Below are 26498 nucleotides of genomic sequence, written 5' to 3'. Positions count from 1 at the left end.
CGCACGTGTGTCCGCTCGCCCGGAGAGGCGGAGTGTAATCGAAAGTAGGGGAAAGGTGAAGCAGTACCGGGGCGGTGCTCCGAGAAGCGCTCACCATAATAAACCGAGAGTGCCAGCAGGCGACGAGTTCGGGAAGACCGCATCCAGCGCGCCAGTAAAAGTGGCTTTTGTATATATACTCAGACACACCGTACTTTTGTTTGGGTAAGGATGCTCTTTTCCGGTGTATTTCTTTTCCTCATGCTCGGTGTTAGTGTTTACGGTGGTACCGGGTGGGGGGGGGCTTGACTGCTCTATCTTTGTCCTCTGTCTTATATTACTTCGGGCGTCTTCACGCCTCTGACTCTGTTTCTAACGGATGTGAGACTACAGACCGAATACAGCGCCCCCCAGGAAGACCCGGACAGGTTTCCGCATTAACGGAGCGCTCTCCCCGTACAGGCTGTCCCATGGAGAAACAGGTGTTTGAGACGGCGGCCGAGCGCACCTTCCAGTACCAGGGCGCCCTGCCTCCGCTCCCCGTCCCGTCGCTGGAGGAGACGCTTCGCAAGTACCTGGATGCAGGTGCCTATGCGCGGGTCGCCGCGGGCTCCTGGGGCCCCCTCAGATATGACCTGAAATATCACAGTCAATGAACTACCGTACAACTCTTTCTCTTACCATCTTAACGTCAGTATCTCTAAGGATATAGTGAACTTGTAGATGGGAAATCGGGACTGTCATCGTGCGTAAAATCAGCGCGTGCCTTTGACCCACTTATTTGTGTTTGTTTTTCTGTGTGCAGTGAGGCCCTTTGCAACGGAGGAGGAGTTCCGAGCAACTAAGGGGATTGTAAAGCGTTTTGGGGAGGGGCTTGGAAAAGACCTGCATCAGCAACTCCTGCAGAGAGCCAGAACCAGGCGAAATTGGGTGTGTGCCTTCCACGTGGAGTTTAAACCCAGTGTTTGCCATGTATAAACAGACCTCTCCTTGCATGTTGATTATCTCCCTCCCCAATTTTTTTAGTTGGAGGAATGGTGGCTGAACACCGCCTACCTGGAGGTCCGCATGCCCTCCCAGCTGAATGTGAACTTTGCCGGTCCGGCTCCATATCTGGAACACTGCTGGCCTCCGCAGGACGGCACGCAGCTGGAGCGGACCAGCCTGGCCACGTGGTACACGCTGCAGTACTGGGACCTCATCCGCACGTAAGAGACACCTGCTCTCAGAGTCTGATGCGTACGGAGAATCCGACACCCCGTCTGCGTTCCGTGGGCGATGGCATCATCGCATTCCGTTTGGTATCGGGTTTGACCCGCAGATTCCGAGTAAATTAGCCACCCTGATCCATTGAGTCCTGTGCAGTGTTTTCATTTTGCAAAAGTGAATTTATTAGGTTTCAGAGGGGGGATAAATTGCGCCCCCTTCAGTCAGCAAACCAACACGGCTTGTCGCTCCCACCACCCCATGAGACATGTCACTCAGATGGTCCTCTTATGTGGTTCCTCGATGGTGAAATGAGCTGCTGAACCACGTCGGCTCTAAAAACGCCTTCTCCACCTTCATGTTCTTTGAATGTTCTTATGTTGCACTTCTGGTCCTTGAATAGTCTTATTAGGTTCTTGCTTTGTTAGAAGTTGTCGAGTCGCTTCTTCTGCAGTACTGCTTGCACCTGTACCCGGGCATTCCTTGGAAGCTACTATTTGCCTCATATTTTCATCACTTTAGACAAAGGCGTCTGCTAAATATGTGAAGTATGTTCAGTACATCCCCTCTGAGTTATGGGGGAGGTTCTGGGTCGGAGCTGCGTGTCGCACATCACCAGGGATGTGGGGGTGTATCTTCTCAGCGAGAAGCTGGCTGTCCAGAAGGCGGGGAGCGTTCCTCTGGACATGGACCAGTTCCGCATGCTCTTCTGTACCTGCAAAGTTCCTGGGGTCGCCACGGATACCATTCACAACTACTTCAAGACTGGTGAGGCTTGATGGTGCGGATGGCGTGAGGGTGACTGCGGTGTCCTCGGGGCAGTGAGGAGAGCGTGTTGTCTCTGCTGCAGAGAGCGAGGGGCAGTGCCCCTCCCACCTCGTGGTCATGTGCCGAGGCCGGATCTTCGCCTTTGACGTCGTGTACGACGGACACATCCTCACACCCCCGGAGCTGCTCAGGTACGAGCCGAGTCCAGTCAGAGAAGTGTGTGTTTGTCCCCTAGTGCCCCCTGTTGACTGCTCAAATGGTGGTTTACTTTTATACATATATAAATATATTAATGGTTGTTTTTTTGCTATCTGACTGAGTGATGGTTTAAAAAAAAAAACTTCTGATGTATAACAAGTGGCCTGTGGGAACTTGTGTGTCGTCTTTTGGTTGGTTATCTAACCGCTCAGTGAAAAGTTCGAATTCATCTGTTCGTGTCCTCAGGCAGTTAAGCTACATCAAGGAGATGTGCGATAAGGAGCCAGAAGGTGAGGGGGTCTCGGCCCTGACCACCGAGGAGAGGACTCGCTGGGCCAAGGTTGGTGCATAGTTTTTACCTGTCTTCTCAGGATCAGCTGCTTTGGTTCGCTTAAACATGCACGCTCGTCTGCTTTGGTTCGCTTAAACATGCACGCTCGTCTGCTTTGGTTCGCTTAAACATGCACGCTCGTCTGCTTTGGTTCGCTTAAACATGCACGCTCGTCTGCTTTGGTTCGCTGAAACATGCACGCTCGTCTGCTTTGGTTCGCTGAAACATGCACGCTCGTCTGCTTTGGTTCGCTTAAACATGCACGCTCGTCTGCTTTGGTTCGCTTAAACATGCACGCTCGTCTGCTTTGGTTCGCTTAAACATGCACGCTCGTCTGCTTTGGTTCGCTTAAACATGCACGCTCGTCTGCTTTGGTTCGCTGAAACATGCACGCTCGTCTGCTTTGGTTCGCTTAAACATGCACGCTCGTCTGCTTTGGTTCGCTGAAACATGCACGCTCGTCTGCTTTGGTTCGCTGAAACATGCACGCTCGTCTGCTTTGGTTCGCTGAAACATGCACGCTCGTCTGCTTTGGTTCGCTTAAACATGCACGCTCGTCTGCTTTGGTTCGCTGAAACATGCACGCTCGTCTGCTTTGGTTCGCTTAAACATGCACGCTCGTCTGCTTTGGTTCGCTTAAACATGCACGCTCGTCTGCTTTGGTTCGCTTAAACATGTACGCTCGTCTGCTTAATACCGCCGCTTGCAGGCGAGGGAGTATCTCATCAGCATGGACCCCATGAACGAGGCCGTCCTGGACACCATTCAGAGCAGCCTGTTCGTGGTGTCGCTGGACGAGTCGCGGCCCTACTCCTCTCCGGAGAACTACACCGCGGTATGTCAGCCTCCCTTTCGCCGGGCAGCTTTTTTAGTCTTCTGTGTGGATTCTGTGTTACCTGCAGAACCAGCCTTCATGGCCTAAAACCACAGTTGCAGGAGGTCCATAATCCCCTGGACCTGATCAGGGCGCCTTCATCTCGCTGTTCTTCACACAGGTGACTTTGGAAGCCCTGACGGGAGACCCTACGGTTCGCTGGGGAGACAAATCCTACAACTTCTTGTGCTTCGCGGATGGCACCTTCGGGTCCAACTGTGACGTAAGCAGCCGAAACTGTGACGTAAATTGGGCGCTTCTAACGAACACCTTGGCAAGTCTGACTCAGCGCTGACTGTTTCTATTTGTGCTCTGAGGTTCTTGGCGAGGTCAGACATGTTCACTTTACCATAACTCTGGGATGGGGGTCCTGTGCTGCTCAGTAACGCCCCCTTGTGGTTGTTCTCTTGCTGCAGCATGCCCCTTATGATGCCATGGTGCTGGTGTCCATGTGTTACTACAACGATCAGAAGCTGAAAGCCTGTGGGGGTGTCTGGAAGGTGGGTGGGTCTGCCCCGAATGCTGGGCCACGTCCTGGGGGCAGGCAGTAATCACACCTGCAGGCCGGGTGGCTCCCTGCTGGCCCAGCCACACCTTCTATACCCCTATGAATCCGCCGTAATTCTAGAAGCTTCCCTGTAAAATCAGAGCCCCTCCATTCTGCCAGCTGCGGCCGTCAGCACGAGACTGGTTGAATCCCTGCTATGTGGTTTGCCCCCAGGGCTTGGAGATTGTCCGGGACGTCCCGTTACCGAAGGAGCTCGTCTTCACGCTGGACGACAGAGTGAGAGGGGACATCGCATTGGCCAAGCAGCACTATCTGGAGTCTGTGAGTCTGGGCGTTTGTGTGAGCAGAGTCTCCGTGTCCCGTGTCCCGGTCCCTAGCGCCTCACAACCGGCCCACTATGTGCCCGCAGGCCAGTGACATCCAGGTGCTCTGCTACGCTTTCACGGCCTTCGGCAAGGCGGCCATCAAGCGCGGGAAGGTCCACCCAGACACCTTTGTGCAGCTGGCCCTGCAGCTCGCCTACTTCCGGCTCCATGGGAGGTGGGTCCCTCTGCCACGGGCCCAGAATTAGCACTTTCGTTTGCTCCAGCTCCCAAATACGTATGCATTGTGAAAACGGATGGAGACGAAGAATGTGGTAGGGCAGCTATCATGCGCTATCCCATCTCCCCTCAGGGCACCCCCCTTTATATGCAAATGCACTCACAGAGCCTTGTTGGGTGGGACTTAGGGGGTATAAAGGGGGGTTAGAGACCTGTCCTTATATTATATTTCAGCTGCCTTTCAGTACCTGGTGTATGGCTTCACTGTATCATATGAATCATTTCCTGTACAATGAGTCATTGTTTTGCTGAAACTGCGTTGGTGAGAGACTCAAGTGGATTCCTCATTGGGCACGATTACTCCTTCCAGTCATGTGCTGAACTTTGCTCTGTTTTCCTCCCTCCTCTCCTTTCCCCTCCCATCCTTTTCCCTCCTCTCCTCTCCCCTTCCCTCCTCTCCTCTCCCCTCGCCTCTCCTCGTCTCTCCTCTCGCAGGTCGGGTTGTTGCTATGAGACGGCCACAACTCGGCGTTTCTATCACGGCCGCACGGAGACCATGAGGCCCTGCACACTGGAGGCGCAGCAGTGGTGCCAGTCCATGGTGGACCCCACAGCCAGTGTACGCCCAGGGTTCAGTGGGCTCTGCTCTGGGTTACCGTAGTAACGAAGGCAGAAACGTTCAACAAAGACAAACGCAGCTAGTTAGAGAGACGGCCAGGACACCGTCCATCGATCCATCTTCTGTTAGCTTATCCTGGTCAGGCTTGTGGGGCGGAGTGACCCAGTATAAACAGTATTGGCCCCCACCATTTAAAATAGTGATGTATCCCTCACAGATGGACACCAGGCGGAAGAAGCTTCTGGAAGCAGTCAGCAAGCACAACAGGCTGATGAAAGAGGCCCAGGATGGAAAGGGTGAGTGTGGCATCAGTCAGTTAAGTGGACCGTCCATTTAAAGGGGAACTTTCTGTAACTTTTTATTACATTTTTTTTTGTAGGTTTTGACCGGCACCTTCTGGGCCTATACCTCACTGCCAAAGAGGAGGGGCTTCCTGTACCGGAGCTGTACAATGACCCGCTGTACTTCAGGAGGTGCAGCTGCCCGCACGCACGCCCCGCACGCACGCAGACACGGACACGCAGACACACTTCTGTCTTAGTTTCTGTCTGTCTCCACCCCCCCACCCCTCCCGAGCCCCGTGTTTATAATGACGCCTTCGGTGTCTCCTTTGCAGTGGCGGAGGGGGGAACTTCACCCTGTCCACCAGCCTGGTGGGGTACACCACCGTGATTGGTGCAGTGGCCCCCATGGTGCACCATGGCTACGGGTTCTTCTACCGCATCAGAGATGACAGGTAGGGTGCCCCCCCCCTACAGGAGGAATGACGGGCCCCGTCACAGGCAGGATGGGCCCTTCACTAGCTGACGTCGTTTATTCCATTAGAATGGTAGCAGCCTAATGAAATCGCTTTGTGCTCAGATTTACGGGAATCTCACCTTTGTACTTTACATCCCCCCCCCCCACCACTGGCTTTCCTTGTTTTGGCTTTTGAGTTTTCAGTCATGTGGCATAGTGATGGTCGTGGGGACATCAGCGAGACCTTTACCTAGGCTGATAGGATACCTGTGTGCTTTTGTCCCGACACTCTTTGATTATATAGAGTTAATACACTGGCAGGCGCTGGGATTAGATCTGACGTGCGGAACGGGGAAGTTCAGACGGCATGATGATTCACGACGGGCCGAGAGACGCAGTGATGTCATGTTTTAAGCGGCCTGCGGATGAAAGCCGCCGGGGAGAGCTGGTGGCCCGCGGGGGTGGAGATGTTCACCCTCGTCTTGTATTCCGCCCCCCCCCCCAGGATCGTGGTGTCCTGCTCGGCCTGGAAGTCCTGCCCTGACACCGATGCAGAGAAGCTCTTCCAGAACCTCGGCGTGGCCTTCCAGAACATGCTGCACCTCACCACCATGTCCCAGCTCTAGATCCCAGGAACCTCCTTCTCTTGCAATCAAAGCAACCATCAATGCAAACCTTAATCATGCAGTAACAATGCAGATCCCTGCCTTTCCTATTCCTTTCCTATTCTTGTCCCAGCGTAATGTGCTGCTTCACATACTAGAGTCTCCCTTGAGCCAGTAAAGAGTCTCTTATCGGCGTATTAAACAGTTCGGGAGGCCAGTCACTTGCAGTGATGGAGGGAGGTCGGTCCTCAGGAGGGGACGCCTTATTACAGGCGTGGTGAGCATGGAGTACCGTGTTTCCTCTCCGCCGCGGTGTGTGTGTTTGTCCTAGAAAACAGTATTGATCTGAGACGCAGCATTAGAAACATGACTGTTTAAAACTTTAAAAAGTAGTAATTAATACCTGATTTTTAACATGTAATGGTGTTTTATGAGGGGACGACTGGCAAGCAGGTTGGTCGCAGGGACGTCGGAGTGGAGGGGGGACGGTGATCAGGCCCAAGACCTCGTTAGACTGTAAAGGGTTACAGTGCAGCCGACTCACATCAGGGAGACTGCGTGATGCTGCCGGATTGCTAATTGCCTGTAGGTGTCGCTGTTTTCCAGCACCAGCAACTCCACTGTCAGCCTGCTTTAGTGCTCCACGAAATCTGCGATGGGGCCTGCAGGAGGTAGTGATGAGCAAATAAAGCTTCATGAACCATTTGCTGTATTGTCTGACCCCACTAGATGGTGCTCTCATAAAAGGGCTCAAAGCATGACCCAAAGTAAACCAAGAGCGCCACCTAGTGAGGTCAAAAAATACAGCAAATGGTTCATGAAGCTTGTCTTGCCCGTCACTAGCTGGAGGACAGGAGTAACCCAGAGCTTTGGCTCTCGATCTCTGGATGTTCCTCACTGCCCCCGCGTCCTTGTCAGTCGCCCCTTATGAGCACTTACAGTAGCAATGACATTCATTTAATGAATGTCTGAAACCGATAGACCAGGAATGATTTCCTTTAACTGCCAGGTAGGTTCCGAGCTGTTTGCTCATCGGTGGATCAACCTTCTCACAAACCTGTATCAAGCATCAGCGTTTGACTGAAATGCGGAATCACAGCAGAGATGGTCTTTATGTACCAGGTTTTAACTAAAATAATATTTTCCAAACAAAAACCATTTGGGAAAAATACTTTTGTGCGACTGATGAAGATTATCATTTCATGGTCCTTGTACATGTAATCATGTAGATGATGGGCTGTAAACTCTTGAAACATTTCTGTGATTCAGAGCATGTCTGTAAAGAGGAAATGCTGAATGATCTAGCAATAAAATGCTTTAAAGTTGACAACTGCTGATTTTTTTTTTTTTGCGACTTAAAATTGTGTTTATCTGTGGTGGGGGTCCTCCCGGTGGGGAATAAAATCCACTGAGCGTCTGTAAAATATGCAAACTACACAGGTTCGAAGCTGGCTGTGTTGAATCAAAGGATGAATTTTACACAATACGTATACTTACAGTGCAAAGTTAATATTTATTCATAACTGTTTACATAAGAATAGAAAAGGCCAAATATTTAATTGTTAAGGCTGCCATAGACAAAGATAAATGATTAGCATGTGTCATTTATAAATATACCTGAATGGGCCTTCTGGGTGCCAATCTGCACGGTTCATCTCCGCCCATCCCAGGCCGGCCAATGGGAGGCCAGTACATTGGCCCACAGGGCACAGCCTAAAATCTGCTGTCTGGGAATCTGCAGGCTTGATTCTTATTGTTTAATTATCAATTCTTAAGTATGCAAATATTATATGTAAATCATAAGCACTTTAATGTTAAATATGGTGTCAGGTGAATGGCTGCATTAAAGCAATCTTCTGGATCCTTCCTATATTTTAGAGATCCCTCCACCATGGGTGCACGTCATCCATGTAAATAAGCTCTCTGAATTCAGGGTGCTGGACCTGCTGGGACCTGGGTGCCCCCCAGCCCCAGCCCCAGCCCCAGCTCGCCAACAGGAGAGCTCAGACTGTAGTACAGCCGCAAGCCATCCAGCTACGGCCTTCCATGCCCCATCTGGGATGACACCAGGCTGTGGTACACGCCCTGCTTGGCCAGCAGTTGCTGGTGCGTTCCCATTTCCACCACCACCCCATCCTTCAGCACGGCGATGCGGTCTGCGTTCTGGATGGTGGAGAGGCGGTGGGCCACCACGATGCAGGTCCGGCCTTCCCGCACCTTATCCAGAGCCTCCTGCACGATCTGCATTGGGGGTGAGGGGACATGCAGGTCTAATTCTGTTACACTGCCACACTTCTACTGGCTGTCACCAAGGTCAGTTCACAGCTACTACCACTAGGGGGCAGTGATGGGAACCTGAAGTGAAGTGATTTGTTGTCGTTGTTGACTCACCATGGCACACAACAACGAAATGTGTCCTCTGCATTTAACCCATATGTGACATTGTGACATAACAGGGGCAGCTAATTCAGCACTCAGGGAGCAGTACCTTGCTCAGGGTACCTCAGTGGTACTTCGCTGGTCAGGAATTCAAACCAGCAATCTTTCAATAGCAAGTGTTCTTCCCTAACCATTAAGCCACCGCTGCCCCCACAGTCTGTACATTCACATCAGCTCTTTATTTCACTGCACATGTGGAATTATCATGTTCTTTGCATGTTGTGTGGGTGTCTCCAGTTTCATCCCACAGTGCAAACACAGGCTAACTGGGACTATACATTTCCAGTGTTGTATGATGTTTGTGAGTGTGTGTGCGAATGCGTCGTCCTGCAATAGGCTGGCATCCTAAGCAGGGTGTGCCCCAGCTTCCTGGGATAGGCTCCACCCCACGGTGCCCAGCAGGAAATGCCATGTGAATATGAATGGTTTGATTCTTTTTTGTGAACGGCTGATCCCACACACCTTCTCGCTCTCCGTGTCCAGGGCTGACGTGGCCTCGTCGAGCAGCAGCAGCGTGGGGTTGCGGAGGATCGCCCTGGCGATGGCCACGCGCTGCTTCTGGCCGCCGGACAGCTGGGTGCCGCGGTCGCCGGCCTGCGTCTTGTACTTCTGCAGCAGACAGAGAAGAAGCCGCAGCCTTATCAGTCCCCTTTGCTTGCTGGGGTCCGGCTCTGCTATGCTACTCGCTATCTCAGAAATGCTTTCGCACTTCTTCTGGAATCACATCACGCGTTAAACTCCGAGAGGGAGATTTCCGGCCCAGAGTTAAAGGCTCCAGCGACACCGGAGGTTCGGCCCTGTGGTGTCACTTTGAAGAAACAGTCACCCAGTTACTAAAGGTGAAAGGTAAAGCTTTAAGATCCCCATTTGAAAGGCCGCCGCCTATCAGCCAGGCCGGTGTTGGGGGTAATCGGCATGGCAGCGAGTCTTCTCCCTGGGGAAGGAGCGTGAGAGCCCGGATTTAGCAGCATCGGGGGTTATTAAAAGCCACTTACATCGGGCAGCCCTTCGATGAAGGAGTGGATGTTGGCGGCTTTGGCCGCCGTGACGATCTCCTCATGAAGCACCTCCCTGCTGTTGTCACCGTAGGCGATGTTCTCGGCCAGGCTGCAGTCGAACAGCACGGGCTCCTGGGACACAATGCCGATCTGCGCCCTCAGCCAGTGGATGTTCAGGCCCTGAGTGTCATGCTGATCCAGCAGCTGCAAGGGACGGGGCCAAGAGTGTATCAGGGAGGGACCAAGAGTGTATCAGGGCGGAGCCAGGAGTGTATTAGGGCGGGGCAAAGAGTGTATCAGGGCGGGGCCAGGAGTGTATCAGGGCGGGGCCAGGAGTGTATTAGGGCGGGACCAAGAGTGTATCGGGGGGGGGGCAAGGAGTGTATCGGGGGGGGGGGGGGGGGGGGACAAGACGTAATATTTTAATTTAGTCCATATTCATTATTCCTTGGTTCCTACCCCCATGAACACCATAATATTACAACCTTATCACTTATCTACCGTTAAATAACGGGATTTGTAAGGTGCTCACACCTGTCTAGGTCTGTGGCTGGTTTGTGTGCGTCTGTGTATGTCTGTATGCGTGAGATAATCTTTAACTCCTACACACAGAAACACATCGGCATCCCATCAGCATTGTCTGCTGCAGAGCTAAGGACTGATAATCCTCCCAGGAGAGGCAGGCTGACACACTGGTTGTGCAATAGGGCCCATAAGGAGCCCTAAACCCTTATCAGCTCTCAGAAAGGCTTGTGACCTCCGGCCAGGAGAGGGCGCCGTCAGCACTTACCACCGAGCCCTGGCATGGGTCGTAAAGGCGCTCCAGCAGCTGGATGGTGGTGCTCTTCCCACAGCCGCTGCCGCCCACGAGGGCCAGCGTCTGCCCCCTCTTCACCTTGAGGCTCAGCCCCTGCAGGACGGGAATCTTCGGCCGGGAGGGGTAATTGAACAGCACGTCCTTGAAAGTGATGTTCCCATCACAGTGGGGCTAAATAAGGGACAGAAAAAGAAGGCGTCTTTCCTGCTTAAAGAGCCAAACACAGGGGCGCTCAGCCCTCACTGTGCTTCAGTCCTTTCCAGGACTGGCCACTGGGTGTCACTGTGTGTGTTTTGTCTGTCACTGTGTATTTAGACATGGATTTAGCACAGAGGTGCCATAGCAGAGCCTCTGTCAGGCCACTTCAGGTGACCCACGCTAACGTACTGGTTTCTCTCCCTCCTCTGACTCATTGTCGATCGCCGGCACCCTCTCCAGCAACATGAAAATGTGGGAGGCCGACACTTTGGCCTTGGCGTAGTTGGGGGCAAAGGAATTGGCCTCCCCCATGGCGAGAGCCCCATACAGGACAGCGGAGATAACTCTGCAACAGACAAGACTCTCATTTTCAATGTCAAGGCATCTGAAACATGGACCTATCTGACAGATTCTCCAAGCCTAGAAACCAAAGGACAAGACGCAGTTAGTGCTCATGATTCAGGTTATGGTGGCGCTGTGTGGTGCCCAGAGTAAATAACTCTCAGTGTAATGAGTTAGTATTTCACCATCATCAAACACAGCTATTGATTGGATGGCAGAAGAGCCAGTGTAAGTGGCCATATTGCGCAGCAACTGCGTTAAACGTGAGAATTTCTGTGTTTACGGATTCGGAAAAGCTGGTTCTTTAGCGGCTGATGCTATTGTGCATTTTTTTTACTTCTGTGTCTTTCCATCCTGCAAGAAACGAAAAAAATAATTGTTTTGTGTAATTTATGGCAGCTTCAGATGAACCAGAGCATATTTTCCATTGTTGTAATAATTAACTGTTTCCATGGCAAATGTTAAACCTTTGCACCCGCATGCCGGATAGAAACACGTGAAAACAACTGGCATGTTGGGGGAAGTCCAGGCCATAGAATAGCCCGGAGCGTGAACCATACATGAAATGGACCGATCCAAAGTCGGGACCGATCCAAAGCCGGGACCGATCCAAAGCCAGACTGATCCAAAGCCCGGACCGATCCAAAGCCCGGACCGATCCGAAGCCGGGACCGATCCAAAGCCCGGACCGATCCGAAGCCAGGACCGATCCGAAGCCCGGACCGATCCGAAGCCCGGACCGATCCGAAGCCGGGACCGATCCAAAGTCGGAACCGATCCAAAGCCGGACCGATCCAAAGCTGGGACCGATCCAAAGCCGGACCGATCCGAAGCTGGCAATGTCGCTCTCAGATCACTGCACGTTTCCTGTCCCTCATAAAGACCGTGATCCTGATTTCAGGGTTTCCTTTATCAAGGTTCTGCACCAGCTCCTTTTCACTTGCGATGCAAATTTTATGGGTTTTTTTCAATAAGACGGTGCACATTTTGCATATTTAGGAAGTTTGATAAACCGTCACTTCCCAGATAGTTCTTCCGTTGTGTTTCTCACATGACTACCTGGTGAGGTGACACAGGCAGCAGAAATCCAGGGTGGATGAGGCTATGGTGGACAGGCAGTCCCTGACTGGTTTAACTCACTCCCACTCTGCTCCACAGCTCCCAGGCGAGTCAGACGGTGATGGACAGTGTGCAGTAATCCCAGTAATCCCATCCCACCTACCTTTAATTTCAAGGTAGGTGGGATGTGTGCTCTATTTGTCACCATATTATTGTGTAATCCTTACTTCTTTTTGAGACTGCTGTAATTAGCTGTGCTGAACATAATCTTTCTATTTCAATTTTCCTCTAACACGGTGCACCAGCACCTCAACATTACAGCTGGTAAATAAACCATTATAAATATAACGATTTAAAAATAACTTCCTCAGGTGTGCATCTACTTGTTAAAGAAGGATGAGACCACGTTGCGGCGGAGATACGCACAGAAACACCCCCTCGAAGTCCATCTGATTCTGTTCGATAAGCCAGGCCCCAAAGCGGAAGCAGCCTGCATAGGCGAAGTAGACGATGGCTTGGGAGAAGGCGAATGTCAGCCCATAGACGTGGGCCTTCTTCTTGGAGTTCCTGGCAAACGGAAACGTGTTTGCTGAGCGGTGGCTTGTGCTTCCCCCCATGTCATGTGACGTCCGTCGCGTGACCCGCTGACGTTCACCTACTTGTATGGGACAATGAGGTTCTCCTGGTAGAGGCTCTCGAATTTCATCTCACGCCCCAGAGACACGACCGTGCGGACGTTCTCGATGGCTTCTGTGGCAACCTGCAGAAACGCCAGCAAAATGAACCCAAAAGGACCCTCCATTAGGGTTTCAGATGAGAGTAACTCGGGAGAAATTACATTGTTCAGAAATATAAACGGCAAATGCACACTCTCATGTTTACATGAAAATTTTCAAAGTCTATAATTTCAAATCTGAACTAAGTCTGTTTCCTTCAATAAACTATTTATCTATTGAGTGACTATAAGGCATTCAGTTAGAGGTGGATTGTTCAGGTGCAGAAAGTAAAAATCCAGACCAAGATTTTGTTTTAACCAACCAGTTAAACATAAAGAGTCACAGTCCCAGAGAACTCAACTGCTCTCAGTGAAGCACAGGGCACAAGGCAGGACACTAACTGGACAAAATGCCAGTGTTACGTCACAAACACATTTCATGAATGTTATGCAGGCGTCTGCCAAGGTAACTCCTAGCTGAGGGTCAGACTGATACTCCACACAGCTTTTGTATTTTTATTCGGGATCAGAGACGGGCGGCCGTCTGGTCACATGACCTGGTCCTAAGCCGCAGCTTCCCATTGGCTGCTCAGCCCACCTTCCCTGCCACCTCCAGCTCCTTCTTGTCTTTCACGGCGTGACCGGCCAGCGTCTTCATCTGCACGGCTCCGGCGATCGCCAGGAAGGGCACCACAGACAGAAGGAGCAGCGTCAGCTGCCAGCCGTAGACGAAGGCGATGATGACCGAGGTGCCCAGGTTGGCCACGTTCTGGGCCAGCGTCGCCAACCTGACGCCCGTCGCCTGGCCAACAGGGGGGGTTCTGTTACTGAGTCTGTTCCTAACCTTATGCCCCCCCCACCTACCCCAGTCCCGTATGAGATCCACATCAAACCAAATCAAGGCCCACTTCTAAATCCTGTATCATCTACACTACTGTGCAAAAGTCAAAGAAAATAGTTTAAATGATCTTCACGTTGGTGTCAAACTATGATGCTGAAGTGTGTCGGCATGTTAAACATCTCACAAGTCACCCCAGTATTCTAGTAACTGTCCAATATATCCACAGATATGTTACCTTCACCACTAACCTACACTGTTTGGCTAAGAAATACCTTATTAAGATATTTAACTACTTAAGGTAGTTAAATTAATGGTATTTATTTAAAATCTGACAAACATGCAGAGCTGAGGTGCCCCTGAGGAGAGGTTTGGGATCTGCAGTGATGTTCATCTAGCCGTTCAACAAGATATAAGTAACTTTTTGGAGAAAAGAACATATTCTTGTTTTTTATTCTCACTGTAGATTTGTCTGTATTCTAATTTTTGTTTTTTTTTCCTGAACAAATGTACACTCACTACCTACATAGATAGCTGACACGTCTCTTTTCCTGCCTAAGACATTTTCATTTTCACTGCTCAAACGGATGCCGTACCTTTGCTGTGTATATGTCCTCTGAAATGTTTCTACATGTCACTTTTATCCTTTACAGGCAGTGCACGTTTGTAATTTCGGGCCATCATTGTATTTAACCCAAATTCTTAAGATAACAGGCTTTATGGCAGCCTGTTTGTACGAACAAGCCGTCCGTAAGTCAGATGTAAGTCAGTGAGCTCTGAGTTCTCAGTGTGCCAGGGCCTCTCTGTAGGAAGGAGATGTAAGTGAGACAAACACGGGACCTACTCCCTGAACTTGGGCAGCATCAGTGGCCAGCCTGGTAGTCAGGGCTCCAACGCTGTTCTTGGGCTCATCAAACCAGCCCATTTCCTGTAGTGGGGGGGGGGGGGGGGGGAGCAAATGGTGAGAACCACAAAGGCTGACCAGAACCGCTGCCGGGTCCTTGGGCGTCCAGAATCACACCCATCTTCTCCCTGATGTTTCTTCACAGACTGCTGCCACCACAAATGAAAGGTCCGGAGGCTGTATCCATGTGTAGCCGTGTCACATGGGCGAAAACTAGCATGAAGCAGAATAAATGCCAGATATATACAGAACAGAGGTCAAGCGCTTTCAGTGCCACAGTAATACATCACCGTTTCAGAGGCAGATGATCGACCTGGCCAATCAGCGCCGCAGCAGAGAAAGGTGGCAGCGAGGGAAACAGTGGGCGATAGATTTTACACAGACCCTTATCAGTATCATAAAAGAGAAACACAGCCCTGTCAACCCAAACGGTGGGGGCCTTTCTCAAGGAGCCTGACCTTGGGTCGGTCATGCTCACTACACTATCCTGCACTCGACTAACCATTTTCATACTGTGTCCCATTCATCCCTGTGCCTTAACAGACAATCATACCTGTGTCCTAACAGACAACTGTACCTGTGCCTTAACAGACAATCGTACCTGTGTCCTAACAGACAATCGTACCTGTGCCCTAACAGACAATCGTACCTGTGCCCTAACAGACAATCGTACCTGTGCCTTAACAGACAATCGTACCTGTGCCCTAACAGACAATCGTACCTGTGCCCTAACAGACAATCGTACCTGTGCCCTAACAGACAATCGTACCTGTGCCCTAACAGACAATCGTACCTGTGCCCTAACAGACAATCGTACCTGTCTCAGCATCGCCTTGAAAGCCCTGTATCTCAGCCTCATGGTGAGGATCTCACCAGCTTTTCCAAAACTGAAGCCCTGGAGAGAAACATGGATTAAATATAAGCAAAAGAAGCCAAATTACTTACATATTTATTCCTAGCCACTTTACACCCATTTTTATTCCAGCTATACACACTTTGAATGTAACAGATTTTCCAGGTATATTACACTTTTCAATTATTCCAAAATCACTGTTGTCGTTTTTCAGTCCTGTCTTTGTCTCAAGACCACTTTTTCTCTTACTCTATCTTCCTTATTAATTTACACTTACAAGTTAAAGTACAGACTATTTTTTGTTACAGCTTTCAATAATTTACTAAATAATGAAAAAAAAACGTCAATAATTCTACTGAAATCTGTATAGAGTATAGACGCTTTATGCCGAATAATTTTGCATAACACACACGACATTCGAAAATGCTGACAGCAGTAGAACAGAAATGAAAGGTTAAGAGACCTTTGCAGCTAAAACAAGAACCAGATTCAGCTTCTCTGGTTAAAACCTCCAGGCCAGTTGCGTGACGGTCCAGCACAACATAATGCTGATGAAGATCAGGGATCTACTGAAGGGCTTCACTGCAGTTTAAGACCTGATCTATGCTAATGACTGAGGAAGCAGCCTTGGCAGTGAGTCAGACTCAGTCTCAGAGATACATCCTCAAGCCGGGTTTATCTCCATAGCGACAGAGGGAGGATTTGCTGGGTTTCACAGAGAACATGATGGAGGCAGACAGGCAATCCAGCATCAGAGGTAAGAATGTCCTGGGGAGACAGGCTAATGGAGAATGTCCATTTGGATTTTCCCACATTTTTCTTACCTGGAGGAACATTGTGATGAAGGAGACACCTCCAATTACGGCAAACATAATGGAGAAGAAAGAGGACTTCAACTTGACCTGTTCCAGGTCGGGCTCGGCAAACACCTACAGGGGAACAGAGGAAACCATGCTGGTGCTGTTGTGGGGAGAGGAACGTCAATTCACTGGATGCCTATCCTGTACAGAAGCACTTCATGACCACTGGATGAAGTTCAGCAAATCCATTAGAAACTGAACAGTTCCTCTCTGCAATTGTGTTCACTTGGACTTTCCCCACTACAGCTAGATTGGGAAACCGCAGAAAGGGCTGGTTTACGGCTATGACAGGGTACAACGGCACGGGGGTGCGGCAATCCCCAAGTACACTTACCGCTATGATTTTGGAGAAGATGACAGCAAAGGCAGGCTGCATGCCCCCATTGATGATGGCACAGAAGATGCCGACCACCATGTAAGGCCACTCAGTGAGGTTCAGGTGCAGCACCTTCAGGAAGGACACCTCTGGCACCTTCTCCTCCTGGCCCTCCTCTTTTGCTACGTCCGCGTCGCCCTCTGCGGGTTTCATTTTGAGGGGGAATATTTCTGACTTTGTGGACGGGCTTTTCTCATCCAGACTGGCCTCTATCACGTCCTCCAGTGTGTCCTCCACGCTCCTGAACGTCTGAAAAGAGCAGTGATGGTTACTCACATCACAAATACAGACCTGCAGGAGAACTTCTCATCGGTACCGATGGTCCTAAATATTGGGGTGGGGTGGGGGGGGGGGGTTCCAGCTACAAAGAGAAAAATCTAGAAGTGATACTATCTGATCAAACCGCATCAGGTCCAGAGGAAGCTGAGTTGTAAAGAGGGGACCATTCCTACCACAAATGACCCAAGTAAAAAACTATTATGATTATGCTAATGTTAAATAATACATTAATGTTAAAATAATCCCACTGAAGATCTTTTTGACGTGGGATCCACACATGCCTGCATGTTGACCAGTGAGCAGTACACCCCTTTGCGTTCCATCAGCTCGCTGTGGGTCCCCAACTCCACGATCTCTCCATCTTGGAAGCCGGCGATGATGTCCGCGTTGCGGATGGTCGACAGGCGGTGGGCGACCACAATGGTGGTGCGGCCTTGCCTCACCTGCCGTGATGCCATGAACACTCAATAAAAGGCATCTTGAGAAATCAGGATTATGAACATGTCCTCTTAGAAACAAAGAGAATAACCTTGTCCAAAGCGGCCTGGACGATGGTCTCGCTCTCAGCATCCAGGGCGGACGTGGCCTCGTCCAGCAGGAGTATCTTGGGATTGCGGACAAGGGCTCGAGCGATGGCTATCCTCTGCTTCTGCCCTCCACTCATCTGGGTTCCTCTGTCACCAACCAGGGTCTCAAACTTCTACAGCAGCAACAAAGGCATTTTGAACTTTGAATTTTGAATGCTAGTAAGGGTCAATAATAAAACCATTTAAATATTTTCGACGTGACAACAAAGTACGGAGAAACAGCTTCTTAACCCTTAAGGTGTGGCCTAGTCGCCAACAAATTTTAATCTAGGTTCCACTGGATACCTCCCCAGTTTCATTTGCGATCTGAGCCCATGCTAACCTGAGTAGGATGGAAGCCTTGTTTTTCACATTTGTACTGAAAACTAGACAATATGTTATGGGTCTTTTCTTTTATGGGGCCCTAGATTTGGTGGTAGAGTAACACGAATAGCAGTCCATGTGCCCCAGTGCTCGCCCGGGCCCCCACCTGGGGAAGCTGCATGATGAAGTCGTAGGCGTTGGCCTCGCGTGTGGCCGTCTCGATCTCAGCCTGCGTCACGTCCTCCCGGCCATAGCGGATGTTCTCGGCGATGGTGGTGGCGAACAGCACCGGCTCCTGGCTCACGACCCCAATCATCTGGCGTAGGAAGCGGACGTTGAGGGAGCGGATGTCGTGCCCGTCGATGCTGACCTGCGTGCCAGAGCAAGTTGATGGAATACGTAAGGGCCGTGAGCGCTACGCCACGCAGACGCACGCAGACGCTGCCGGCACCGTACCATGCCCTCCTGTGGGTCATAGAATCGCTGCAGCAGCTGCACGGTGGTGCTCTTTCCGCAGCCGCTGCTGCCCACCAGCGCCAACGTCTGCCCGCTGTTCACCCGCAAATTCATACCCCTCAGCACCTGTGGGCAGACAAATCCAACCAGCGTTAGGCTGTATGGCCTGATAACAGAAGCAGATATGCAGCAAGGCAGGGTGACAGGGAAGGAGTATATGTGTGTGTGTGTGTGTGTGTGTGTGTATATATATATATATATATGGTACAAATTTATAGGATATAGAATTTGCATCTTTGTAGGACTTTGTAGGATCGCATACAATTTAGTTCTGATACTTGTACTCCATTAGAACATTTGGACATTGGCTGAAGACAGGACACTGCAGAAAACCACCCGGACATCGTTGCCAAAAAGCTGGCAGATTCACTCACTTGGACATCTGGCCGCGAGGGGTACCGGAAATGGATATTCTGGAAGTCGATATTCCCTTTAATTAGGTCGGGTTTGTAGCCTTTGTCAGAGTAGCTGTTGATATGAGGCTTCTGAAATTAGAGAGAAATGACTGGAAAACCACAAATATCCAAAAAGAGCCACCAGACTGAATTTATTTTGTTGTGGTTGTTGTTACAGCTCAGACGTTATCTGTGTACATTAGCTGAACACTCTGCAGAAGCTCTGCATGCCTTCACTGTTACCACAGCAGCAGAGAATCAGACACCCCCCAACATAACTACATTGTATGGTGATGGTTTGTCCAGCGCATTGAAGAGACCGGCCCATGATCCTGAGGGACAGTTTCTTCAAAACAACCGGTTCCTCATTTGAAACAATTGAAGGAAAACCCTACATAAAATGGTTTATTTATAATTTATTTTGATTTCTTTTGTGAGGGCTTAGTTTGCGTTTCTCGGTTGCTTGGGGGGTACATGTGTGTATCCTTCGTTTGTTTATTCAGTCCTGATCTAATTAAAGATTACTTGTGTGAGGTCTGTCCAGAGCACCACACCCTTCCAGAATACGGAAGCGGCTCCTCAGAAGACCTGAGACCAGTTATGGGTCCTGCAGTCCTGAAACCAGGGTGGAAACCACCACACTTTGGACACCTACTGCTAAAGGCAACAGTCACCGAAGAAACTTGGTACTAAAGCAACAGGACACCAACTCCGAGGGTCTCAGACACCCGCAAAGACGCTTAGTATCCTCAAGAATTTTCAGCCGCGCTTGAAATACTGCCTGGATCAACTACCGCAGAAAAATCTAGCTTTTCTGTAGATTAACTACTTTTTGTTTAACTCTAGTTGTTTAGATTGCGGACTACAAGTAGTTAGTAGATTATATTGTTAATCCTGTTATAAGTAAAATAAACTTGGAGGATAAGCTGTATTGATATCAAGCCAAGAAGAGGTTAAATGAACAATACAGCCAGTACCCCCACCCCCCCCCCCAGCAATCTCACATCAAACATTCCAGAGGGTGTGGATGTGTGGCTGAGACCGAGGGCCGACTCACAGTGTCGATTATGGCAAACACCTTGTGTGCCGCTCCCCTTGCGCTGGCGAACGCTTGGATGTTCGGGGACGTCTGGCCAACGGCAAAGGCGCCGATGATGACCGCGAAGAACACCTGGGTAAAGGAAAATCTCACCATCAGCAACACAAACACACAGAGTTCTCCCACAGTGCCTCAGCGGGTTAAGTCTCGGTCTCTGTGATTGGAAGGTCGACAGTCACATGGCTGTGGGCCCTTATCCCCGGCTGGAGGGGTGCTGCACGATGGTTAACCGTAAGCTGTGTTCTCTGAGCAATGAAGAGCAAGGTGGGGTCGATGATTTTCTATGCACCGGTACTCATACTTGTGCAATGGCCAGTAAAGGATTCTTATTATTACTGTTTATTACTGTTTATCACTACTAATTCAGCTTCACAATACAATATATTTTTGTTGGAGTTAGCTCAGCATACAGTGCTCACAGAAACTCTTGAGATGGTTACTGAATTAAGCAAAAGTCCCAGGATGTTCTGTGAGCACTGTACTGTATATCTGTATTGGCCCATCCAAAGGAATAATATACGCATGTAATCTATATTCCAGGCCGCTTTAATGATTTAAATTTACCTTCATACTGTCAACAAGGAAGGTCGACTTTAGTTGTGCCTCAGGTGAAATGTAACAGATACTTGAAATGATTGGTGCACCTTCAGATTTAGGAGTCCTTACCGTAGTAAAAGGCTGGATTATGTTTATCATTCTGAGATGTTTAGGAGTAAAAGACAGGCAGTTCGGAGAGGGAGCAGAGCAGACGGATCGGCTGGTTTGGACGAGGAGGAACCCGTGCTCACCGTTAGCAGGTCGCCGATGGTGTACTCCTTAGCCAGGATCAGGGTGCTGCCGTACCAGAAGGCCAAGGCATACGACATGTAGATGATGAGGAAGGTGAAGCCCATCGCGATGTTTGCTGTGATGGCCTTTTTCACGCCAACATTTTTGGCATCCCGAAGATTTTTTTCATACCTTTGTAGGAGATAAAATGGAAAATTCCGAATTACACCTTCAGCATCAAAAGAATAATTACAACTTTTATTAGCAAAATTACTGTGTATATTTCTCTTGAAATCAGAATATCTGTCATCTTTGATATTCATAATATCAGGAAAAACAAGTGCAGGTGAAAAGCGCTGTCTGATCGGGCCCCGTTCTTTAGCACCTCCGTAGCTCCTTCTTCTGACCGGCAAAGACAACCACGGTCCTAATTGCAGACAGCACTTCTTCAGCCACCGCTCCCGCCTTGGCGTAGGCCGTCTGCTCCTTGGATGTGAACGAAGTCATGACCTGGGCCCAGGAAGAGACAGTCGGTGTAAGTCAGGACTCCCTCATGCTCACTGCTGCCATCGACTGGACGAGTGCTGCCGACTCGCCTTGGAGAACATCGCTGCAGAGATGCCCAGGACAGGGCTGATGGCAAGAATGACCAGGGTGAGCTTCCAGCCAGTCAAGAAGCCCACGACAAAGCCAGCGATGAAAGTGCTCACGGACTGAATCAGCATCCCCAGCTTGTCCCCAATGCCTTCGTTAATCTTGTATATATCGCTAAAAAAGAGAGAAATCAGCTAAATAGATACGTACCTTTTAAACAAACCATGAAAGAAGATGCGCTTAACATCTCCAGACCAGGCTGAGGCTAAACCCAGGAATGACGTCCTAAAAATCCAGGTGGGAATGTGAACCTACTCGGCCAATCGCGTGTTCAGCTGTCCCGTCTCGTTAACATCAAACCAGCCGATCTCCTGCTGCATGATGGCATGGAAGAACTTCTTCCTCAGGCGTTTTATCTGCCGTCCGGCTGAGAGGGTCCACAGGGCCACCTGCAGGTAGGACGCTACCAGAACGGCCGCTCCCATGATCGAGTAGTAGATGGCATGTCTGGGATGGATGGAAACGTCACAGACGCTGTCATCACCATCATCGAGCGACATTTCCGTTGTGATGGACTGCGCACTGTGCTGCTATGTGACAGGGATCTCGAAAGCAGTTTGAAAACCTTACGAGTGAGGTCTGTGAGGTAGCGGGACACAGCACGACTGAAGGATTAAAATGGACAGTACCTGGTCATTTGTTCTCCCAAAGTCTCGTTCATCGTTAAGTCTGAAGTAGAGAAACAATCGATTAGACTTTTAATACAAAAATGGAGAAGTATCACAACTGTTCATACACTCGGTATACTGTGATCAATCTGCCATTTTATATTGTGGCCAGTTTTTCCATTGCACATATCTATCCATCCATTTTCCGTAACTGCTCATCTTATTCAGGAATGTGGGGGGGTCTGGAACCTACAGGTGCAAGGCAGGGAACAAGGATGGAGTGCCTGTACTGCACTGTCTTGTCCTGCACTGTCTTGTCCTGTACTGCACTGTCTTGTCCTGTACTGCACTGTCTTGTCCTGTATTGCACTGCTCTTTGTCCTGCACTGCACTGCTCTTTGTCCTGTATTGCACTGTCTTGTCCTGTATTGCACCCCCCCCCCCATTCACACAAACACCCCACTCACTCAGCTGGCCAGCCATAGCATCGTTGGTGAATGAGTCTGTCATGCCCCCGAAGACCACCACCATCGCGGGAAGCACTGCACCGTTACCCATGGCCATAAGGGTCCCCAAGATCAAGAGAAACTTGTCCCAGCCGTCTGCAAAACGAAACTGGAAGAAGGGGGAGGACAGTGAGCCAGCAGGGCTGTGAACTGGGCCAGACAGGTGCTGCTTTGGGGCGCAGGGGCGAAGTGGTGCAGATCTGCAGAACACTTGTTCCCTCAGATTTTATTTTCCGTCTTTGTTTCTGAGCTTACGCTGTTAGACCTAGATGTATTTATCAGCCCATGCATACCGACCTAGGATCTCACGCCACTTGTGCAGGGTTGTAGAGTGAAGGGTTAAGGTCAAAGGCTACAGAGTAAGGGACCGGTCAGCCCGGCCGCAGAGGGACAGCCACCCCGACGTTGCCATCACATTTTCGGCCGCTACATATTTCTGCTTTAACAGGCCACACAGTCGTCAATGCATCCTGGATGAGCGTGTTTGCACACAAACATAAATTCATGCTCACGCGCACACTTACTTACGCACAGGCGCTATTTGTACCACAATACTTTTAACTACATATTACTCTGCGCTCCTTTAAGCTCCATTACTTCTTCGGTGCGTAATTGCCGTATAGATCATTTTTTTGTACTACACATAGCTGAATGTATTGAAAGCAGAGGCGTCGCTATGGATGCATTAAAATGTCTTTAGCCCGCCCCCTCCCCCAAATAACTGTACACTAAATTGTTTAAATAGTCCGTTCTCATTCATTTTTATTACAGTCAGACGCCCAAGTAAAGGCGTAGGATGCCTTTTTTATATATAGATCTTTACTGGTTAGAGAGTTTTTCGGAGTTGCCCATCAACCATTTATTACGTACCATGGCAAACGGGCTGACCATTTCCATTTTGGGCTCCTTCTCTTTTCCATCTTTATCTTTTTTCTTACTGTATAATAGAGAATTTGTAATATAACCGTCAGACCAAGGATCATATTTTCATCGATCCATACAAATTATGAGCAAATTTGCTTTTTCCAGATGCAGTTTCGCTTTTGCAATGGATATTAACAGGCAAATATCACCCATTTTCATAGTTTAAAAGTTACCTGTACAAATGAGTAAATAACAAAACTGAGTTACCCTCTAACAGAGGCCGTAATGTCATGCCCTGATTAGACATCTTTTCTTAATTCTACCGTTAAAATAGACATTACAGTAACTGTGTAACTTGCGTTGAAAACTTTCTGTAAAAATATCGGTTTACCTCACGTCCCCATTTTGGTCCAGCTGCGCTTTGTCTAAAGCCATCTCTGTGTTCTTACCGTCTCCTTCCAATGTGTGCTGTTAAAAATAATCAGCGATTCTCTGTCACTTTACACATTAACACAGCAGACTTTCACTACGGCTCGATAAAATAACGCACATTCGGTTTACGGTCTTATTTTTACAACAAACACCCACATCAACAAAAATCTGTTATGATTTATTTTTATTTGTGTAAAACAGGGAGTGTTTGTATATATATATATATATATTAAAAGCTGTGAAGAATTCAGCTTAATCCTGGTAACTCACGGACACGGTTGGCGCTCCCGGCGCACTGCAGCCGCCGAATTCCGCAGCTCCAAGGTCTCCCGGCTTTGTGTGTAATATGAATATATGGTTTTATATATATACTTTTACGACACGACTGTCCGCGATAAGCGCAGTTACACATAAGCTGTACTGCGCGCTGAATGAGCACCTAAAATGGTCATATCCATGAGCGCGTTACTTTGGTGACTAGGTTGAGATGAGGGGGTTTGTCACTTTGGTGGGTGAAATCAGAGAGTAGCATCCCCGTGGCGGACCTCTCTCATTCCCGTTTGTAAATACTGTACAGTGATTGTACACGTTATATTTTTCTTTTGCTATAGATGGAATTATTTGCACCCCTAAAATGTTTTAAGGTACGCAGTCTTCACAGGGTTTCCCCCTATCCCGGGTACAAAGGGCACAGAGTCGGGGAAAGGAGTGGATTTATGGGCTGAAGGTACATGTCTCTACCGACACATAGTGGAAGTGGCTTGCGGGTTCGCGGCTGATTTAGTCCCGCCAGTGTTAAAGCCAAACATCCGCCTTTGGGGCAGGGGAACACCCCGGAATGAAGGACACTCAATCTCCCACTGTCACATAGGCCTAACTTGTAGCATATTAGAGACAGAAGGTCATTGTTAATACATTTCGCAAAAATAAATGCATATGAAAATTTTAGTGAGACTTTTTTTATGTATAGGCTAGACCTGTATACATTAATGGCCAAAATTGTGTAAACACCTAGCATTTTTGGGATTACGCCTTGAAAAATTACTACCCGAATATTGGCGGTAATGTTTACAAACAATCAAAGAATATTTATAAATATAATACACTGACCAATTAAATAAGTAACTGGAATAAAGTTCTGCAATCTCTAAAAATTGGAAGTGTTTCCACAGTCTTGGCCACTGGCGTAATGGTGCCTGATGACACGGTGAGTTTCTAACAGCCAGACAGAGGTCCAGGTGAGGTGAGCGTCCCCACGGACAACCTTCCGCCGCAGCGATGTTCACCGCGTTGCATCCCCTGTTGCGTAAGAGCGTCATAAAATGTATGACTGTGCGTGACAAAGGTGACGTTTATCATCTACCATGTTAGCTTTTATTAGCCTCTCTGAATAGTCAGAATCAGCTTACATTAAATAAAACCACGTACAATGTAATTAAATGCTCTGAACTCTTCTCGTACTTTCAAATGTACGGATACTTATTGTCTTACATTGTTACTTATCCAGTGTTTGTTGCCATGGTCTTAGTTAGAGGCACACACAGCATCCTCCAAGTGAGACGTACACCATGAATTATTTATTATTTACTGTGGTACGTTCCACTATCTTACTAATTTCACGGTCAATGTTACACTTCAAAAGTCTGAGCAACAAGGTTTCCGAAGTACTGTATGCTGCGTATCGGGATGATGTCATTCTATCATTGGCCTGGGGATATGCTCTCTGCAATAAAGAATGACCTGGATACACATCAGTGGGCTGGGCCAGTTACAGTTTAAATGAGATGTTAGATCAGTTAGATAAGATTGTGCTCCCGGGTTCAGTTTTTCAGCGAAACGTGTCTTGTAATTGGAAGAGAAGGAGAGATGTTCGTATTCGTGTTATTATTTTCATCTCGCACTTCTCGATGTCTCTCAAGAAATGACCATGTTTGGTTTCTGTGCCGTGATTGAGCTCCCAGTAAAACAACAACCTGGACCATTGTCCCAGTATATAAGCACATGTCTGGAGGTTGGAGAGTGCAGGCTCTGTGGTTATCTGAGAGACACTTATGTGAAGCTAACCATGTCCCAGTCAGCTGGACAAGGAGCTAAAGCGCTCATCCCTCATCGATCGGTTCCGCTTTTGACGTGACCTGCAAGGCAGAGGACTGGAAGTAAAGCCGCACAGCCCTGCTACCCTCCATCTTGGCGGGCCTATCCTTCGGCGTCACCGACTTTATGTTTTTATGATACTCATCTGCACTCATTGTCAGTCTGTAAATATGGATAGAATATTGAAAACACAGATAACCGTACTGCACGAGTGATGATTGGGCCAAAAGTACTTCTTAGAGTGCCGAACTGAGAGGAGGGGGGGCGCATTCTCTACGTCACTTGGTATGCTCAGGACGGAGATTATTTAATATACACTCACCTAAAGGATTATTAGGAACACCTGTTCAGTTTCTCATTAATGCAATTAACCAATCACATGGCAGTTGCTTCAATGCATTTAGGGGTGTGGTCCTGGTCAAGACAATCTCCTGAACTCCAAACTGAATGTCAGAATGGGAAAGAAAGGTGATTTAAGCAATTTTGAGCGTGGCATGGTTGTTGGTGCCAGACGGGCTGGTCTGAGTATTTCACAATCTGCTCAGTTACTGGGATTTTCACGCACAACCATTTCTAGGGTTTACAAAGAATGGTGTGCAAAGGGAAAAACATCCAGTATGCGGCAG

The 26498-nt window shown here is 49.0% G+C and overlaps 2 protein-coding genes across 2 annotated transcripts; one reads left to right on the top strand and one right to left on the bottom strand.

Annotated features, from left to right (window-relative positions):
* Positions 1–29: 29 nt before the first annotated feature.
* On the top strand, positions 30–7698 carry crot (carnitine O-octanoyltransferase). Its single transcript, XM_023844543.2, has 17 exons — positions 30–204; positions 442–564; positions 785–909; positions 1006–1187; positions 1829–1953; positions 2036–2144; positions 2398–2491; positions 3192–3317; positions 3478–3579; positions 3773–3856; positions 4078–4185; positions 4274–4404; positions 4902–5025; positions 5243–5321; positions 5405–5498; positions 5642–5761; positions 6269–7698. The coding sequence occupies exons 2-17, from the start codon at positions 450–452 to the stop codon at positions 6387–6389; spliced, it is 1839 nt and encodes a 612-aa protein (XP_023700311.2). The 5' UTR covers positions 30–204; positions 442–449; the 3' UTR covers positions 6390–7698.
* Positions 7699–7861: 163 nt separating this feature from the next.
* On the bottom strand, positions 7862–24289 carry abcb4 (ATP-binding cassette, sub-family B (MDR/TAP), member 4). The gene is made up of 27 exons (XM_023844542.2): positions 24049–24289; positions 23738–23814; positions 23353–23419; positions 22444–22591; positions 21998–22037; positions 21624–21815; positions 21311–21482; positions 21100–21224; positions 20735–20906; positions 19905–20018; positions 18827–18937; positions 18393–18518; positions 18103–18306; positions 17576–17746; positions 17328–17489; positions 16726–17016; positions 16356–16460; positions 15496–15573; positions 14619–14702; positions 13535–13738; positions 12881–12981; positions 12648–12788; positions 11010–11166; positions 10596–10793; positions 9803–10009; positions 9270–9416; positions 7862–8609 (listed from the first exon to the last, which is right to left on the bottom strand). Exons 2-27 carry the CDS (start codon positions 23779–23781, stop codon positions 8403–8405), a joined length of 3768 nt encoding a protein of 1255 aa, XP_023700310.1. The 5' UTR covers positions 23782–23814; positions 24049–24289; the 3' UTR covers positions 7862–8402.
* Between the last annotated feature and the right edge of the window lie 2209 nt (positions 24290–26498).

Source organism: Paramormyrops kingsleyae, chromosome 9 (assembly GCF_048594095.1).
Source record: "Paramormyrops kingsleyae isolate MSU_618 chromosome 9, PKINGS_0.4, whole genome shotgun sequence".
NCBI lineage: Eukaryota > Metazoa > Chordata > Actinopteri > Osteoglossiformes > Mormyridae > Paramormyrops > Paramormyrops kingsleyae.
This window is presented reverse-complemented; position numbering and strand designations above follow the sequence as displayed.